We start from the raw sequence: 20,851 nt of genomic DNA on the forward strand, positions 1-20,851 counted from the left end.
TGCCCTTCAACCACCACAGAATGACCAATTTTGCGAAAATCAATGTTATTAACTTAACTAATGGATGGCTAACGCATTAAAATTGTAAACAAGTGTTGTATTAATTGATAATTATTTTATTAATGGCCATTTTCGTCTGACGGTTGCCGTTGGCACTCCTGGCGAAGCTTCCACTTGTGATGGCGTTTGTCGTTTAAAACCGTAAACAAAAATGCCGCATTTAATTATACCCGTAATTAATTGTCTGTGATAAACGGTGTGTTTTCAACCAAATAGCACCATTTTCCCGTGCAAGTGACAATGGAAAGTGAAAAATCCACCGAAAGCGAGTTAACCTCAACAATGGGCAACCTGCTGTCATCGAATACCGACGAAAAAAGTGAGTCTTGTGATTCAACCCCAACGTCTTCCACCGATGCATTTACAACCACTTCAACGTCACACATTGGTAAGTGTTTTTTCCAGTTTTCCTTGCGCTTACTTCAATTGTGTTCAGCTGCTGACGATCCAATCAGTAGCACATCCTCGGATGCTTTGGATTCGGGGAAACACCCGAGTAGTGCGAACCCAGTTATTAATTTAGTGAGGGAGATGTCAGGGGGTGGTAACCCATCGCCGATTGCGTCCGATAAGGACCTGCTCGATATGAATATTACGGATACTTCTACGGAGAAAATTACAGAAAATGTTGATGACATTGTTCAGGATTTGGAGAATTTGTTAGGGGAGCCGACGACTTCGTTTGATTTTACGATTCGAAAGGATCTGAGAGGGGCTAATAAAGACATTGCGATGGAGCTTGATGAGTTTTCAGCTGAACTTCAAATGTTGCAAGGTAAGAAATCAAATATTTATTTAATTTATATTAATTTTAAATGATTAGTTAATAAGTCAGCCAGTGTCAAAAAACGGGCGTTAGGGGAGCCACTAGTCTGGGCTTCAATGGAACATGTATGTTTTGGTTTCAAAATGTACTAAATTTCGTTTCCAAAAAATACAGCCGAAATCAAATATTTTATTAATTAATTGAGTTAATAGTTAATAAGTCAGCTATGGGCATTGGGGTGCTTCACAGTCATGTCTTAAAAATTTTGAACAGTATCAAATGTTAGCGTAATTATTAGCTGTTTCGAAATTATAAAAATGCCAACGTCGGATTTTCTCTAGAAGTAATTGTTATAAATTATTTATGCTTTTCAAAGAATTAATAGCTTATATATTTTCTAGTTTTATTGGAAGATCTTGTCATTAATAACTATTTTTATCAATCTTATTTAAAAAAAATATTCGGTTAAATGCGATGTTAACAGTGTCTTAATTTTGATATTGTTAAAGTCTTTGATAATTAAGGTTATTGATAATTGAATAATTAATAATTGAAATTTTTAAGAAACGGTTCTGCAAAAATTTAAAAATCTATGATAGATATCAATTTGTATTTTTTTTTCTGTTCGCATTTCCAATTTTACAATGTGGCTCCAATTATAGGTTGGAAACACCTTGACTGGTACTGTTGTCCTAGAAAAAAAAATCATTTCAACTGATACTGTTCATAAAAACTGAAAATAAAATCAAAATTTTTTTGCAGTGTTCCGTCCGTTAAACTGGAATGGCTGAAAATTAGGTGATTTGATATTTATAGTCTATGATTAAATAATTTCCTGATATAATTTTCTCATATTTGAGTAATTTTTTTACTGTAGCGTTATATTCCATTGTAGTATTTCACAAATGCTCTGTATGTTTGTAATTATCTTTTATGCTTTTATACTTTATACGATTATTAGGTATATCATCAAAGAAAATAAACACAAAATATTTCGAAATGTAACAAAATTAATTCTCATGTAAAATTAAGTAACAAGAATAAAATGTAAATAAAAATAAACAAAAATGAGGTCACAAAGCAATATTAAGAACAAAAAAATATTATAAAATTTTTGTGCTTACTATTAATTATTATTTTATATTGGTTATTATTTAATAACACAGCTGGTCTATTATTAGATCATAATTTTGCTACTAGGAGACAACTTATGATATCAATATAACCTATAGGTCTTATAAAAAAACACGTTTTTCAGTTTTCAATACAATTATTTTAAAAATAAGGTGAAAAACCAACCTTTTTCTGAACAGTATAGCCAAGCAAACGAAAAACGTGGTTGGAGATATGGTTTATAAATTATAAACTAAGTTTTCAGTTTTTGGTTTGAGATTGATTTTTCTAAAAACACATCGAAAAAATTTTTTTTATTTTTTTTGCTGGCTTTTCAGTCAGTAACTCTATTATTTCAAAATTTTGTTAGAAATAATGCGAAAATTACAAGACATGGTTAATAATATGTTTGCTGTGTAACACTTCGCCTTTCTTCTGTTACCGCATACAAATGATTAATCTTAGGGCCGGTTTAACTTAATCCGCAGTTAAATGCGTGATTAATTGATCAAGTAACCTAATTGAAACAACTTGGTTAGTTCATTCGCATTGTTAACTTTTAACGTCTCAAAATTTAATGAAGCTTTTTATAAACCCCTAAAGCCTTTAATGTTTTAATTACAACAAAATAATTAAATTAATTAATTTAAATTTAAGGTATCGTTTATTCTAAAATTTATTCCAAAATAAATAACATTAAATTTAGATTAGTGCGGCCTTTTTTTGGAAAATTGATTAAAAAAGATCTATAAAATGCTGAATTTAATATTTCAGTAAAAAAATATTTTTTTTGTAAAATTTTGTTAAACGGATTAAAAATATGAAGATGAAGTTAGATAATTAGGTGTGTTGCTTTTATCTTTTTCGAGCTTTTTTGTGCATTTACAAGTGTTTCAGAGGAAAAGTTAATTATTTTATAATCAAACCTGCAACAGATTTTTTGTAATTGCTTTTTACAATGTCCTGCTTAATTATTTCCGAGATACCTCTGGACATCTTTAAAGATAGACTAAAATCGTTTTTTCACACGTAGCTATCTGTGAGAATTCAGTCTTAATGTCGAACGTAACGGAGAAGATATGCAATGACAAACGCAAATGAGTAAATTGAGAACGGTGAGAGCAATAGAGCGTAATGCCGAATGCACCCAAAATGTAAATTTGCGTTGGTGGCAAGGGTCAGGTTATAAATCCATTGTAGGACGGTATAACTTCTGTACAAAGGGATCCCTGATATAATCTGTTTCGGTTTGAAAAATATTACGTTGTTTGACCACTTTACAGTGATTTAGTTAATTTTTTGGGCAAGAAACTAATTTGGTTAAAACATGTGTCGAAACAGGATTCAGTTATTCCGAATCGAATTGGTGAATTGTTCTTTGAGTTTTTTAAGAAGTGTTTTCTGAATATTATTTACTAATTAAAAATATAATTAATTCTAAAAAAGAGTTTAATTGTTGCAGAAAAAGCAGTTGAGCCCACTACGGTGGAATCAAAAGAACCATCTGATTCGGTTACTCAATCCGATATTGATAATAAGATCAACGATTCTGTCGAAGTTAGTACAGAAAATGATTTATCTGAATTGACACCGCACATATCATCAACGGATCCAAAAATTGATGCAAATGAAAGTACGTCAATTCTTAACGAAGAAAAGCTTGGTAGTTTAGGTATTGAACAAAATGTACCACAGCTTGACAATGAACCGAAAAGCGTGGAAGAAAATAAAAATAATGATAATATTTCTTCAAAATGTGATAAAGAACCAGAAGACGAAAAGCAAGAATGTTTAGATATCGAGCAAATGGTTCCACAAAGTGGAAGTGAAGAAGTTGAAAAACAAGTGATCGAAGAAGAAAAACAACAAAGTTTAGATATTGAGCAAAGGGTTTCACAGATTGACAGTGATCCACAAAGTGTGGAAATAATTGAAAATAAAGAATCTGCTGAAGAAGTTGAAGAAAAAGAGTTGAAAGAAGAAAAACAAGAAAGTTTGGAAGTTGAGCAAATGGTTCCACAGCTTTACAACGAACCACAATGTGTGGAAGAAGATGTTTCTTCCAAATCCCGTGAACAGGCTGAAAAAAAAAGGATGATAGAAGGTGGAGATAGTATCGTCAACATTTCTATTGCATCACTAGCAAAAATTGAAGAGAATAAAGAGACTGAATCAGATCAAGTTGATCAAATGACTGTTGTATCTGAAAAGTTGGATGAAAAAACTATGGAAATTGGACGCGAGGTCTTCAAAACTGCTGAAGATTTAAAAGAAAAAAGAGAAGGCATCAAAACTATTGAAGAAGAGAAAAATATGGAAATTAGATGCGAGGACTCTAAAACTGTCGAAGATCGAGAAGTTTATAACGAAGGTATCAAAGCTATTGAAGAAGATAAAAGTATGGAAATTGGAAGTGAGGATTTGAAAACTGTTGCAGATACAGAAGTTAATTGTCCAGAAGAAAATGTTGAAGGGATCAAAACTATTGAAGGACTTAAAATTATGGAAATTGGGAACCGTGATTTGAGGACTGTTGATGATTCAGAAGTTAATAGTTCAGAAGAAAAAAGTGAAGACATCAAAACTAATGATGAAGAAAAAAATATGGAAATTGGACGTGTTGAAAACATGTTCAAAGGTATTGAAGATTCAGAAGTTAATACTTCACAAGAAAAAAGTATGGAAATTATTAGTGAAGAACAAATTGGAAGCAAGGACTTGGAAACTGGTGAAGCTTCAGAAGCTATTAGCCCAGACGAAAAAAGTGTGGAAACTATTGGTAAACGTATCATAACTGTTGGAGAAGAAAAAAGTATGGAAATTATTGGTGAAGGCATTAAAACTAAAGAAATTGGAAGCAAGGACTTGAAAACGATTGAAGATTCAGAAGTTAATAGCCCAAAAGAAAAAAGTTTGGAAACTATTGGTAAAGCCATCGAAAGTGTTAAAGAAGAAAAAAATATGGAAATTAGAAGCGAGGACTTTAAAACTGTTGCTTCAGAAGTTAACAGTCCAAAAGAAAAAAGTATGAATATTGTTGATGAAGTCATCAATACTGTTGAAGATTCAGAAGATAATAATCCAGAAGTTGAGTTTGTTGCTGTTGCTGGAGGTGAATCGAATGAACGTACAGATGAAAAAAATGTTGAAGACGAAACGGAAGAAACAGATCTTGCACCAATTGATTTTATACCTGAACCAAAAGTAATGCAAGCTGAAGAGGAACCTCATCTTCCAACTTCATCTGTTTCTGATCTCAACGTATTAGACAAATCGAATGTTTTACCAACAGCTGAAGAAATTTTTGCCGAACAAGATGAAAATTTGGAGACATTATTGGCTGTTGCAAGTTTAGGAAATGTTGATTATAATATGCCACCTGAAGAGTTTGTTCCGGAAGCATCACCTGAACTAACCCCGTTTGCTTCCAAAGAACTAGATGAACGAATCGAGTCTTTATTTATTGAGAAAGGTTTATCAAAAGAGCAACAAGGCGACAAACTTAAGGAGCCTCTAGTAATTAATGTGGACGATACGGAAAAACATCGAGTCTATAGTCCGAAAATTACAATCAAGGCTATCAAATCTCCTGAGGAGACGGAAGAAGGGAGTAAAGGATCACTAAAAATGACAATTACCAAACAGTCTGATAACACACATTCGATTCTTAAGATATATAATCCAGAGGAGGAATCACAAAATCAGGACGAACCAACAATTCCGAAACTTATAATAAAACCTATTGTCCAACCGAACGAACAACCTCAAAGTCCTAAAACTTCTAAATCTTCTAAACAAGTGTTTAGTCCTAGTCAGAGATCGTCAAGTCCAAGGATTACAATTAAACCAATTCCTGAACCTTTGGCTCCATTAAAAATTACAATAAAACCAGTTGAAAGGCAAAAACACAGTCCGAAACTAACAATTAAACCAATCGTTGAACCGGTGCCAAAAGTGACAATAAAACCCGTCTTAAAACCACAAGAAAAGGACGAACAAATTGAAAAATCCAGTCCAAAAATTACAATTAAGCCAATTGTGAAACCGCAAGAATTGGAAACAACTGATGAAGATGATTCGGTTAAGGAACGAATTGTTTTGAAAATAAACAAGGGTACAATACCTGGTAGTAGCAAGGAGGAAAAATTAACTAAAATCAAGTTAAAATTTTCCAAAGAAGGGGGTCACCCGCATATCGTCCAAGACGATGAATCTCCCTCTAAAAGACAAAGAATCGACAGTGAAATGTTGCCGGGTGTTACTATAACTCCGATCACATCGCAACATTCAAAATTGAAAGAGATGTTGAGTCGTGGTGTCGATAAAGTTGTGACGATTGACGATGACGATGATGATGTTGCGATTGTTGAAGAAACGCGGAAACCGTCACCGATTGTGATTAGTGAGGAATCGAATCAGGATAGTAACAATGCTATGCGGGATCCAATGGCTGATATTCCCATTTTTGAGATTACGCCAGGAAGTGTGAAAACGATGAATCCGCAACCGGTTGTGGAGGAGATTGTGACGGTGCCCACGCCGAGGAAAAGGGGAAGGCCGCGAAAGGTAGGTTTTTTATTTCGATATCTTGTGATGATAAAATTTGGTTATTTTGGAACGACTGTTTGTTAAGAAAAAATAGTGGATCTTGAAGAACTAAGCGAGAATACATCAGTCAAAGTTTTGTCTTCTAGATTTTAAGTTATAACAAGTTAAGCCCTAGACTAAACCTCCAAGGTTATTCTTTATTTTTAGATAAATGTTTCAATATGATAAAAAACAAATTACATAATGAGAAAGGCGAAATATAATAATAATATTTTTTATACGTTTTCTTCTTGTAGTAATTACAATGTTAACTTTGAAACTAGCTCGAATTTTTGGTTATTTTTAAAAGCTTTTATTTAATTTGCTTTGTTGTCTGTTTGTTTCATATTATCTGAGTCAAATTTGAGAGGGTTTTTGTTGTAGGAACTTACGTAATCTTCGTGACAATGCAATACATACTATTTATTTTAATGGGGTATTAAAGTTTTAGGTTACATTAAAAAGGGATTTTTTACCAACAAATACGGTATGTTGAGCTTTATGACGTCACGGTATGTGTGTAAAAAACGCACTGTTCACTCACTTACAAAAATATATTAATACTTAGTTATTTTTACTATTCTTCGTTATAATCAAATGTCGCTGACATCATAGACAGAACAGAAGTAGCAAAAATCTGTAAAATCATGGTGTTACAACGTAGTGAAACTACAACTCAGAGAAAAAAAAAACGATTAGAATAAGTACATACTAAAAAGCAAAAAAGTTTTTATAATAAATAATATGGCTTTTATTATTGTTTAACTTCGCTGTGCTCACTCGTTTTGGCAACCATTATACTCGTTAAACAAAATCGTTTTTTTTTTCGTAACTGATTTGATAAATAACTATTAAATGTCTGTTTCATCTTTGTTTACTGTTTTTTATAGAACAAAACTTTTGGTTTTAATACTTTTGGTAGTAATAATAGTTATTTATTTAATGAGTTCGAGTGTAAATCGGACGCTTTATTTCACGAGTGGATTTTTAAACCACGAGTGAAAACGAGTGGTTTATCATCCACGAGGCGAAATAAATGAACCGATTTACACAAAAACGAGTTGAATACAACATTTTATTCTTCGAAATAGACTCAGCAAGACTTAAAATTGCTTTAAATTTGTTAAAAATAATCTGACGTTTCGTAATGAGAAATGCCAAACAGTTGTCAAAACTTCCTTGCACAGGAGAAAAACCGTAAATTTTGACAGTGTCGAAGAATAAAAACATAAAATTAAAAGAAACGTAATAAAATAATTTAGATTGAATACAATATGAATCCTAAATACAAAAAATAAACACTCTATAAAATAAAGCAAACATTGATAGATCAGGCTCTTTGTGTAAAATTCTTTTTTAACTTCTTTTATTTTATTTAATTTTTATCTTGAATATTTTTTATTTATTTTTATTTTTTAATGTTTATGTGGTACTTACCAGCAGATTATTCTATCAAACATACTACAGACAAATAATCGATCGACCTGTTTTTGTTTTGAAAAAAGATAAACATTTTATAAACTTAACTCGAAAAAGTGTTGCATCAAGTGTTAATTTTAACCTAACCACTACGGTTTGTGGGTGGGGATGAACTTCTTTCCTTTGTTATTCATGTCATAATGACTAAAAATTGAGTTATAAATGTGTGAACAAATAGTATTAGGGCCTGTAAGAAGCTGGCATACCTCCTGTTAATAAAAAAGTTAAATATGTCGAAATAATAAATTGCACTTTTCATAGCTTTGCAAAAATAATAAATAATAGTGTAAATTTGAGTTTTACTAAAATCTGTTCAATTTTGAATACGAATAGTATCTTAAAATTGGGTTGAATTCTAACGAGAATGATTAAGCTTAACGACAAGACTGATTTTTTAGAAGATTGTATGATTTTTGCTGTGTATGTCTACCTGTGTACTTATACTCACACTGGAATTGGCGACACTAGATTTCTAGTCTTTTTGGCATATTTTTAATTAGATCTACGATGATGTAATAAGTACTGAGTAAAGATTATTGATTAATCTACAATAGTTATTTAAAAATATGACAAAATATATTGGAAAGTGGTTGCATTTAATAATAATAATTAATAACCATCAACAGCCTTTGAACATTATCGGCTTATTGTAGTTAAAAATCTACTGACAATCAAAATTTTGTTTCATGCGCTATTTTTTGTGTGTATCATTGTGTACTATGAATGTTAATTCTCGAATTGGAAGACTGATAAAAAACAGAAAATGCAATTATCTACTTTATTAACAATTTATTAAGTAGTGATTGTAATTCTATGTATAACGACGGTTTTTTCTCAATGTCGAAAACGTGCTTTAAAACAAAAATAGACGAATCGGATGCAATAGTTTTAAACCGAAAATGACACATTTTACTCAAAAAAATTGATTTTATTGAACTATTTGTATCTTGTACCATTCTGTAGATAATAGTTATTAATAATACGGGAGCGATAACACAAGCTTAATGTTCGAGGGCTGTCGTTATGCAACGAGCGGATGCGAGTTACATCCCTCGACAGCCGAGAACTTCAAGCTTTTACGTATGAATGTTATCCAATTTTTTTTGTGGGAACAATTTAATTTAAAACACGTTGCTATGAGAAGCGTGTTTTACAATAGTGATAACTCGTTGCTATGAAAAAAGTGTTTTAAAATAGTATTTATAATCTAGGATTTAGATATTAGAAAGAATACTTAAAATGTTACTAACAAAAAAATATAATAAAATTTTAAAAGTTTTTTATTTTTCTATTTTCTACTAGTTGATAGATTTATTGGCATGTGTTCAAATTTGATACTCTTAGAAGTTTATGTGGGAAGAAGTTGATTAATTTTACGATAATTGTGAAAAATATGTTCGATTTTTTTAGTTTTTTACGCATTTTTAAAAACATAAACAAAAAACTTGTTGATCAGTTTTACATTATAAGAATGTTTCAAATATCGTTTTCGTTTACAGTCTATGATGAGTAGTTATCGAGACAGTCATTTAAAATATTTGATTGAAATTAATTAGCCGTTTTGACCTAAGACTATGTCCTGACCTGACCAAAGACTTTTCAAGTTATTTTTTCCAGACTGCCATTATTTCTGTATATTATGACTGTTGATAGAAAAAAGATCTTGATTTTTTTAAATAAACTACGTTTTATATACCGGGTGTTTCACATAAGATAATAAAAATTCCAGGTTCCGTTGCAAGTTCGGGAAGACTTTAAGGATCCAAAAGAAGATGAACCACCTAAAGTTGTGGTCGAGTCAACTCGTCCCAAACGAAGTTGTCGAGGACAGTCAGTGAGAACAACACTTGGTATTAAACCCCGAAAACCAAGGGGTCCTGGAAGGGGCAGGGGCAGTAAACGAGGAATGGGCACAAGAAGTACCCCAACACCTCCCGAAATGTCACCGAAAGGCTCAAAGGTGAGTTTTAATTAATACGCTCTCTAAGGTTTGTAGCTGAATTTGATTTTTCTTTTTAGTTTTCGAAATAATTGCAACTGGAATGTGAACGTATAAATATTAATTAATTCCAGTATTTACTAGCTTTAAAAAGAAGACAAATTATTTTAAACAAAAATCAGATCTGTGCAAGCTATTTTTTTATTTAAAAGAATAAGTTATATAATCGCATATCAATTGATGAGATGTTATATTATTTGATATTATTTTAAGTTAATTTTGTATTGGTTTATACAAATGATTATTAAAATGTTTGCAAAGTTGAAATGAATTTCATTTATGCAATCTTCGAGTAGTATAAATTAACAGTATACCGTGCCTGCAATTCAATTTCTGTGGCTTTCTAATTAAGTTTCATTGGCGCAGTCAGAAGGTTTTTTAAACTTAGTAAAATCAACAGTCGAGAGAGAGTTTTATTTTTTCTTCAGATTATTCATATTTACCGACTTAATTTTAAAGCCACAAACAATTTTTAAGAGAAATTTAATTGTAAGTAATTGTAACTGGCCATACCATCTAAAAAATAGTGTTCTGGATATTTGTGCGGTAAAAAGGTAAGCATCTGCCCAATTTTATAGATACAGAGTGTTCTAGTTAAATAACCTGTCACGATAGCTCAAAATTTAATTTTAAGGGAAAAAATTGTTAATTTTGCACAACCCAACTTTTGACAGTACAGCTTGGTATTAATGTAAGTTGTGTTTATTTTACACTCAGGATTGACAGGTTATTTTTTAAGAGCACTGAAATAAAAATGGTTGCGTTTGATATGTAACGGTGAGCACAAGAAAAATTTATAAATTACAGGCAGATAGAAGAGATACAAGTAATGCAAAAATTATTAAAAACTATACTAAAAAATTATATTTTGATAATTGATCGTGGTTGTGATAAAACGTCATAGGTAAGAATTCGAAATAAAATCATATAAATAATCAACGGTTTGTATCGGTCAGTACATACAACATTTTTGAAATTAAACTTGAAATCGGTTGGATTATAAGAAAATGATACTTATATTAATTACAAAAACCGTCTAATTTGACACATTTTTCGCGAAATTATGGGCATTTAAAAGTAAACATAATTTTTAAAAAATTCATAAATATCATCCAAACAAAATTTCTGACTTCTTAGCTAGAACACTCTGTATAAAGGGCATCCTACGACAAGTTGTATACCGTTTTAGCTTTTGTATGTTTGATATTTCAGATTTTTTCTTAATGCTGATCTAAACTCAAGACTCTCTTAAACTGTTCATTTTACGTATTTTTGGAAAAAGCTAAACTAAAAAACAAAATGATTGTGTTGACAAAATTGACGTCATAATAAAAAATTCGAAATAAGAATGTTTCTTTCAACAAATTTTTGGGAAAATCAATCAGTACTTACATTTTTTAAAATGACTTATTTTAGATCTTGAAAATCAATTAAATTGTTCAAATGTCCGTTTCTACCACAACGAAAATAGTTTGGCTCTTTTATTTTTGTAACCATAGGCGGGTCCACGTTTTAGAATGTTATGTTTTTTTTTCAAATTTTAGGTAAATTTTCGAATTTTTCATTGCATCATTACAAATAGAAAAGATTTTTGGCACATTTCTCGCGAAATTATGAGCAATTGAATACAAAATAAACTTGATTTTTTCAAAAAATTCCCAAATACTTTCTAAACAAAATTTTTGACTTTTTGGCTAGAACGACGTATAAGAGATTTTTCACGCCAAGTCATATACCATTTGTCTTTTTAATATTTCTGTTTTTTTTTCTCAGTAAAACTGATTGAATATCTGACTTTGGATTCCATGTTTTTTTTTTATCAAATCGTTCGTTAGATACTTATTTTTGAAAAATTATTTTGCCTTGTTTCGGAAAATCAAACAAATTTAGTCTTTTTCTAAAAATTTTAATTATTAAATGTAGTTTTGATAAATTGTTTTTTTTAATAACGAAAAAGGAAAAATATGTTATAAAAAACTTTAAGTAAAATGTATACAGAGGGTGAGTCCTGCTGAAAGTGTTTTTGTTATATCTTAAAAACGAGTAATTACTCAGAAGTCATCGTTCACTATTAAATACTTTTTATAAAAATTTTTACAATTCCTAATAAGAAGTATTAATAAAACTAAAAATATAAAAATATGAAATAATCGAAATTTTATTGTTCTAGTGTCATTCTAAAACAAACCACTCTTAAGTATTTTGTGCAAAAAATGTGTAAAAAATTGTCGCTTTCCTCAAAATTACGTTTATTCGAACTTTTAATTTTAATTTAACTTATTTAATCTTGAAGCTAGTGAACTTTGTTTACACATTTTTTGTGCATTACCTTATAATTTATTAGAAGGAATTGTAGAAAAACTATGAAAAAATTCACCTGCATAGAAAAAAAAGTGTTCAATAATAAACGCTGATTTCGGTGTGATTTTTAGTTTCGGAAATACAGAAAAAATATAGTTTTAAAACAAAAAACTTTTAAATGTGTCGTTTAAAAACAAAATTAGGAGTATTTTTGGGCTTTTTGTTTTTATTAAAAGATAATACACAATTTTTTGGTATATTTTTTCAGTAAAAAAATAAAACCATTGAAAGCTGAGCTTACAGTATTTAAAAGGAGATAGTAACTGACCTATGAGGTAATAAATCCATTTTGTTTATAATTTTGTGAAACATACAATTTCAAAATTTTTAATGTGAACACTCGATTGAAGTATCCTTCCAGCATTAGCACACTTAACTAATTTTTGTTGTTTTTAATTTTTTGATTGAACAGTTCATAAAATATATTTTTTTGGAAAATTATGTTGCACTTCTTCGCAAAAGTTACAGTATAATAATTTGTTTAGAACAAATAAAGAGTAACGAATATTTTTTCTCGAACATTTGTACCGAATATGTTTTCTCGGCACAATCTATTTATAAGTTTTCCAGCATTAGTTAGACTTAGCAAATGTGTAAGATTGAACGCAAATGAAACACGTTTTGAGAGTACCTTGTGCATAATACGAACGAATGAGTGTAACAAATGTCTTAAATGAATACGAAAAATTCTTCTTATCGTGAAAGATGTATAAATATAATCTCGCGATGATCTATTTTTAGTATGTTCACCTGCTGTGCTCAGTAAATGTTATTTTGGTCAAGTTTAAAACATCTCAGACACGATAATTCCACTTAAACAAATTATGACAAAACGCTCGAAATTTGATCAATTTCTAAAGTGTGTGCTTATCTAGGAACCGAAATTGGCCAGTGCTAAAGAAGATTTGTTACTGTTGAGTGATAAAACTGAAGTCAAACACATCGAAATCGATGAGGGATTTCACAAATCACCAACTCAGTCACTCTTAGCACCACCACAAGATACTTCTTCCTCCACTTCGGATAGGGCTGATATTGTGATGTATGAAGAAGAGACGCGCATGAGTGCAGAAACGAGTAGCAGAGCTCAAACGCCAGCCAAACAGGTAAGCAATTCAAATAATTATAAATAAACTATTTCTTAGAAGAATTATTGTCAGTATTTTCGTTTAGTAATCGGACGGTTTTATTTTACGTTGTGTAATTGATGCACTGAATTTTTTAAGACCTTGAATGTTAAGTAATAACAATGATAGGCAACGTAATTGTCGTTTTATGAATTCAATTAGTGCATCTATTTATACCGGGTGTTTCAGTTTGGTATTCGCATCCTTATACCTTTTTTGTTTTTGTTAAAAAGTAATACAAACCATATATATTATTGAATGAAATTATAAAATCTATTGCATAGAATCATCAATTTATGATGGCATTTTTCAAAACGGTGACTGTCAACTTTTTTTAAATCGTTCTTTGTAAAATTTTTTCCACGATTAGATAATTTACTTCTTATTTTAAACATGTGTCACGATATGACAAAATAATAGTTAATGATTAATAAAAATAACAAAATATAAATTATTAAGGAAGATATGTAATATAATAATAATAATAATAATAATAATAATAATAATACAGCGTGCTCAAAAACTGGCGCACCAACTCAGTGGTGTGTGGTAGAGAACTGGTTACATATAAAGATAAAAATAATAAAAAAATTCTTTGTATTAAAGTTATTGATAAATAACGGATTTTAGATAAATGATATGTGGCAACGTTGTCTAACAGTCATGATCGCAATAGAATTTGAGCAACAATAAAAATAAATTATTTTTGAAACGGTTTCCTAGGAAATAATTCCTAGTGTTGGCACATCTACACATTGTGATTTTTTGGATAAATTTTAATTTTTTTAAATTAAAACTGCTAAAATCTGATAGTAAATTTAAAAGTAATTATTCATCGTTTTGTTACGGAACGATACCTGGTATGAAACATAACAACATAAAAAAATAATGAAAACTAAAGAAGTTAACACAATAAGTTTGTAGCTCCAGATTTTTTAAAATATGACTTTAGGGGTTTTTTCAACATTTTTCCTGTAATCTGCACTTGCTTCTCAATAACGTACCACTGAGTTGGTGCGCCAGTTTTTGAGCATCCTGTATAATTATTATATTTTATTTTCTAATTTAAGCTAAAATTCTATTTTTTTGTCATTCCTCATAGATTAAAATCATGGTTAATCTTTCTTGATTCGTATGACTAGCCATTTTTTAACCAATTTTGAACTGTCTCACAAGCTGCGATTTTTTTGACATTCTAACGTGAAATGAAATTGTTTTTATAGGTAACTAAGTTTTTCTTGAAATTACCCATGCCTATTTAGAGCATTGTTATTGTACCGCTACCTTGATGTATGGGGTGTGGTACATATACGGAATTAGAAATTAATTGCCCATCAAATAATGCAAAAAATACACAGGGTGTCATTTGCAAAAAAAAGTTGACAGTCGCAATTTTGTAAATTGTCATCGCAAATATAAATTAATAATTTAGTCTAGTAGATTTCGTCAGTTAATTTAAAAATATGTAGTTTGTTATACTTTTTTTAATAAAACAGTTACAAGGGTGCGAATATCAAACTGAAACACCTGGTATAAATACTATACAGGGTGAGCTGATGTATGGATGTAAACGTTTTTTGTTTTCAAGATATTCATTTTCCAATGATAGTTTTGGTGCTAAATTGTAATCTTTATTAAAAAAAAATTTAGTACTTTAAAGCTTTAAAAGAAATTCTTTATCGTTTATCGTTTTATTCTTATGTTTTCTGAGACAATTCCGAGGGGTAAATAGTATTTTTGGGCCTGAAACTTATTTATTTTAAGATACCATTTTAATTTCAAAAAGGCAAAAATAACATGTTTCGGTGTAGTGCAACAATTTTACGGCTTGTTTTTGACAAAATTATTCGAAATTTTTGTTATGTTTTTGACTGAAAATTATTCTAAATGTCAAAAAATAATGTTATTTTTCATTTACTTTTGTGATTTTTTGGTCAGATTTAACAACATTTACGCAAAAAAAAACAACAAAACAAACATTTTCGCTAAAAAAATGCCAATTTTGTGGCTAATTTTTAAGTAATTTCTCAAAATATTTGCTTTTTAGACTGATACATATGTAAAAACTTTTGAAAAAAGATAATATAATATAATATAATTATGATTTTCGGCAACATTTAGTGATTTTTGAGTCCGAACTAGCAAAATTTCGCAAAAATGGTGTCTAATTGCAAGAGTTTGAATATTTTACGAAGAAGACAAAAAAAAATTTTTTTTTGGTTTTTTAGTCTAATTTTGGGTTAAAATTTATTTTTTAGGTTATCAAAAACGTGGCTGAAATTATGAGAAAGATTATAGTAGTATTAAGGTGCAAAAAAAATCGAAAACTTCCGAAAATGGAAAAAATAATGTCACCTTTCAAATAATTTGAATTTTTTTTGTTCAGAATTTTTTTTTGGGTACGCCATTTTTAACTTAGTTTGCTTATTTTCCGTCTTATTTTCTCGGAAATTCTTCACAATTATTACATTTTTGACTGGAAATATGTGTTAATTGATAATACTCTGATAAGACAAAAATAATGCCATTTCTAACTTAATGTACTCGTATTGTTTGATTAACATGACTTACGATTATTTTGCCAAAAAGGCTGAATTTTTAATTCAAAAAGGTACTCAAAAGACATTTTTGAGTCACTGTAACTTTTTAACACAGACAGTGAAATGAAATTAATAATTTGGACATTAGTGTATTCGTACAAATGTATTCTGAAAGTGTTCAAGTTTTTTTGCAATGTATCCCTTAACAAATACGGGCATTTGTGGCAAATACATGGAATTTGAAAATTGGCCGAAGGATAATGAGATCTCAAATTACTTACTTGCACTGGCTTTTGAAATTATATTTGTACATTACTCGAAAGGTGTTCGAAAGGGCCACATATCAGGGCTGGTACAAAAGCCTCTAAAGGTTCGTATTTGATTAATTTGATTAAATTAGGCACCTGAAACAGGTGCCGACTGACACTGACAGTTCTCTCAGATAATTGTCATAAAACTAGGTTGTCAACATTATCCAACTAAATTACCCTGGTTTTTAGTGTAATTATTACAGCACTCCGTTGGATATTACGATACGCAATTCGCGTATACGTAATGACCTTAATACGAAACCGAAGTAGAAAAAAATAATAAATGCACAGTAAAAATAATAAACGCACAGTAAATGATATATGCAAAGGAAATAATAATAACACAGTAAATAATAGCATCTCAAAACTAGAGAGTATAGAATCATTTCGAGTTTTACGTTTTCGAGTTTAATCGTTCGAAGGGTATTCCTTTTAGGTCGCTGGGGCGAAACCCCAGCCTGCAGGCTACCAATTCTACGTCGCTGTAGCTCCATAAAAACTATTATTCCATGTTTCGAGTTTTACATTTTCGAGTTTAATCATTCGAGGGGTATGTTTCTTTTTAGCAAGCTAGCTACTGAGCATTTATTATTTAAACTGTGCAGAATGAAACTAGATACTGTGCACTGGGCAAATTTAGTAAAATACTGTGCGTGGTTTACTTGTCATTTAAATTTTGTACTGTGCAAAAATGACTTAAATACTGATCATTTATTATTTTTTACTGATCAAAATCGAATTTATTACTGATCGCTTTATTACTACCCTTGTTAAAATAGCATTCTACAATGTAGGCTTTTTTGGATGGTAAAAACCATCTCGAAATAAATTAGATTATTCGTTTTTTTCTTTTGAGGTCGTCACATCAATTCCAAGCGTCGACCTCATCGAGGAATCTCAAAGCTCAGTCCAAAGCACAGCCACCACAGAAAGTGTCAAAGTACGCAAAGGTCCACGTTTAGAAGTTCACCAAGAACCTGAAGGTGCAGTCATTTCAGCCGATCAACTTGCTGAATACTATTGGAGTGGTGGAGGTCCTTATATGCTTCAAGAACAAGTCGCTCAATTTTTGGGCATCAAATCATTCAAACGAAAATATCCCAACATTCAGCGAAGAGTTGTTGATATGCAAGAGAGAGATTTTATTCGCGAAAGTGGACTAGCTAGCGAAGCTATGTGCGATCTTGGTTTGACAGCTGTCAATACGGCCGATATTTTGGATATTATGTATTCAGACTTTCAAGATAAATACGAAGAATACTGCAAACATCAGCGCGATAGGCAGGCTAAGGATTTGACCAATAAGCAAAAAGCTTTGAGTTTGGCGGCAATGCAGGAGAAGACCAAGATGGATATCACGCAGCAGGCGGTGCAATCGGCGGCGAGTTGGAATTCTACTTTTAATAAGGTATTGCTTTTAAATATTTAATCACAAACACGTATTTTTTTACAAAAATTGATGTAACTGTTTTTTATTTTTACAATATGATGGATTGGTTCACGCTATCGGCTCGTTGCACAAATTTTGTTAGAACGTGACATTATAACATACATTATCCTCTTTTAAAAATATTAATGGAGTGTTATACTAAAAAATTAAAATTTGTATATGGATAGCCAATAATAAAATTGACAACAATTTTTTTATTTTAACCATAGCTCTACCATTCTTGAAAAAAATAATTGATAACAACTAATAACAGCTTGTGTGGAACACGATGGTGAGCTATTTGAGCATTTTTTATAAATAGTCTTTTCTTAAAAGAAGATTTATATTGTTTCCTGCTAATCATACTTTCCTGTTTTCATAAAGACTACTCATGGTATTTTAGGACACCTGTCTAGTGTCTGTATACAAATGTGGCTTATTTCAGATCGATCGTTAAAAAAATAAGTCAATAGCTTACATAAAAAAAATATGAAGAGCACCCCTTGGTCATCCTGTATGTAACGCAAAAATTCTCAAAATTAAAAAAATTTACTTTTAACAAGGTGTATCTTGATTTCTTGAATTTTAAAACATGCTTTTCAAAATTTTATAGGCACAAAAAATATTAAAGTTTACTTTTTTAGTATTTTGTATATTTACGATAGCATGATTTGATTATACGGGGTGTCTCAAAATTGGCGAATTTCGAATTCAGAGTTGTAGAGAATCACTTCAGCAAATATAGAAACAAAATAGAGATTCTGGGCTTTCTCACAAAGATACAATGTGTTCAAAAATGGTTGTTCATCAAGTTGACTATGGAATTCAAATTCAATGTGCCGCTTCGTCCAAATGACTATTGTAGTTTCTCTGTCAAATCTGTAAATTAACTTTTTAGTCACTTTTTTACATTTTTCAGCAAAGTAGTTTCAAGTGTAGGGTTTGTCTTGGTTTCTGTTTTATATTTCCGTGATTTTTGTTGTTGTGTATTCTTTCGTGTTTAGAATCGAAGTATTGACATATCTGCCACTTTGACAGGATTTACAACTTAAATTAAGCGGCACGTTACGTTCAAATTTCATAGGTGACTTGATGTACAATCATTTTTGAACATATTGTAGATTAGTTTGAAGGTGCACTTCAGGTGTACCTACTTTAAAATGCATTTTCTTTAAAAGCAGGCTAAAAATTTCAGTGTTTATTGTTATTTATGTTGTATTTATGAGTGTGGAGAATTTACATTTAATAATGTAAAACAGTTTCTCGAAAAATTAGCTTTATTTTGATGTAAAAGAATTTCTGTAATTTTTCGTAAAAATAAAACGACAAATTACAAAAATTCAAGATTTTTTACTCAAAAATAAAACTACTATTTTGAGAAATTCTTTTACATTATTAGTCTCCACAATCATCTACACCAAAAATACCAATCTTTTTTTTTCTGTATTTGGACTATTGAAGTAATTCTCTACAATAGTCTGAACTCGGAATTCGCCAATTTCGAGACACACTGTATAACTCGTATTTGGCTCGTTGTGCAAATTTTCTAAGAACGCGAAAGTTTGTACGCTCGTACAATGGTAAATATAATTCTCATTGCTGACAGCAAAAGCTCACGGCATACCTGCTTGGCTTTTATTTTAAACGCGACTTTTTTAGAAAAAAACCCTAACTCGACTGTACGAATATTACAATTTACAACAAAATGTAAAAAATTGGAGTGTCTTATGTAACATATAATTTTATTTATAAATTTCTATGTGCGATGTTCACAATTCTGGAAAAAAATAATTTCAGACGCGACGAGAACAGAGAAAGGCTTGTATGGATTTGCAAACCTTAACTGTTCACTTTCCAAAAGGCAAAATGAAGCAAATCAACAAACCCAAAATCGGGCATTATCCAGTAGCCTTAGTTCCAGGACAATTTACAGACTATTACAGGGTACAATCTTTAATTAATTCCAATTTTGTTGTTTTTAATGTTTTTTTATTAGGAATTTACACCAACTGAAATAAATAATTTACCGCTGAATACAATGTGCTACAATACTTTGATACGAGGACGACATCATGAAATGGAATGTGATAGTCAAACTGACGGTTCAGGTTCTGAGTCGGACACAAGCACTTCAGACTCCGATAGTTCTTACAGTGGTTCTTCAGATGCAGAAGATTGCACTCTTTGCAAACCAACACCGAAAAGACTAGCTGCTGCACTCTAATGGCATTTAAGTTTGTTTTAAACATTTTTATAGGACTAGTTTATAGTTTTGTACATATTTTTTCTCTAAAAAACTAAAAATAAAACTTATGGTAATTTTTTTTTGGTTTTATTTCTTTATTTCCAAAAAAGGGATGTTCTTTATCGGCAATTGATTTGGCATAATCTTCTTTTGGTTTCTTTTTTTTAATACAACTGCTACAATAGAGGGAGGGAATCTTTTTTATCAGGTTCAGAGTTTTTCTCGATTTTTTTTATAATAAAACAAAAATAAATACGTGTTTGAATTTACACTTTTAGATTGTTTCGACGTCAGAAGCGATGTGTATCAAGAGAAATATAACATAATTTTAAAATTCGAATTGAATTCAAAAGCGTGTTTAAAGATTTGAAAAAAGTAAAAACATTTGATAAAAACTTCATGGTATCTCGGTTTTCTTTGACGAAATTTGATTAAAAATTCATTTTTATAGCATTATTCTAGAGCTAGAGTATTGTACAAGTATCTTACGTCTAAAAAATTAAATGAATTGTGTTATGGTAAATGCACCTTTTTTTTTCAAAAAAATACAATTTTGAAAAAGAAAGTAATCTTCATTATCAGCAATTGATTTATTTACTGTCTTACGATATGGCACAATCTCCCTTTTTGTTTTATTTCTTTTCTTTTTTTTCTAATACAATTGCTTTCAAGAGAGGGAATCTACTTTATCAACAAAAATATTTTTTTTTAAATAGGTCCGCTACAAGAAGGGAAGAATCTTTGTCGACAATCTTGTTGTTTAACCGTTCTATGATAGAGGGCAGGATCAAAAACATAATGGAGGAGGAAATTCAAATTATTACGTAATTATTT

General features: G+C 30.3%; 1 protein-coding gene across 1 annotated transcript; it reads left to right on the plus strand.

The window, feature by feature from the left end:
- The first annotated feature begins 12 nt into the window (after positions 1-12).
- e(y)3 (enhancer of yellow 3) lies at positions 13-20,094 on the plus strand. Its single transcript, XM_962569.5, has 8 exons — positions 13-448; positions 497-835; positions 3,402-6,505; positions 9,735-9,965; positions 13,241-13,471; positions 17,200-17,751; positions 19,570-19,716; positions 19,769-20,094. Exons 1-8 carry the CDS (start codon positions 301-303, stop codon positions 19,994-19,996), a joined length of 4,980 nt encoding a protein of 1,659 aa, XP_967662.3. The 5' UTR covers positions 13-300; the 3' UTR covers positions 19,997-20,094.
- Positions 20,095-20,851: the final 757 nt, after the last annotated feature.

The sequence above is a fragment of the Tribolium castaneum genome, chromosome 9 (assembly GCF_031307605.1).
Source record: "Tribolium castaneum strain GA2 chromosome 9, icTriCast1.1, whole genome shotgun sequence".
NCBI lineage: Eukaryota > Metazoa > Arthropoda > Insecta > Coleoptera > Tenebrionidae > Tribolium > Tribolium castaneum.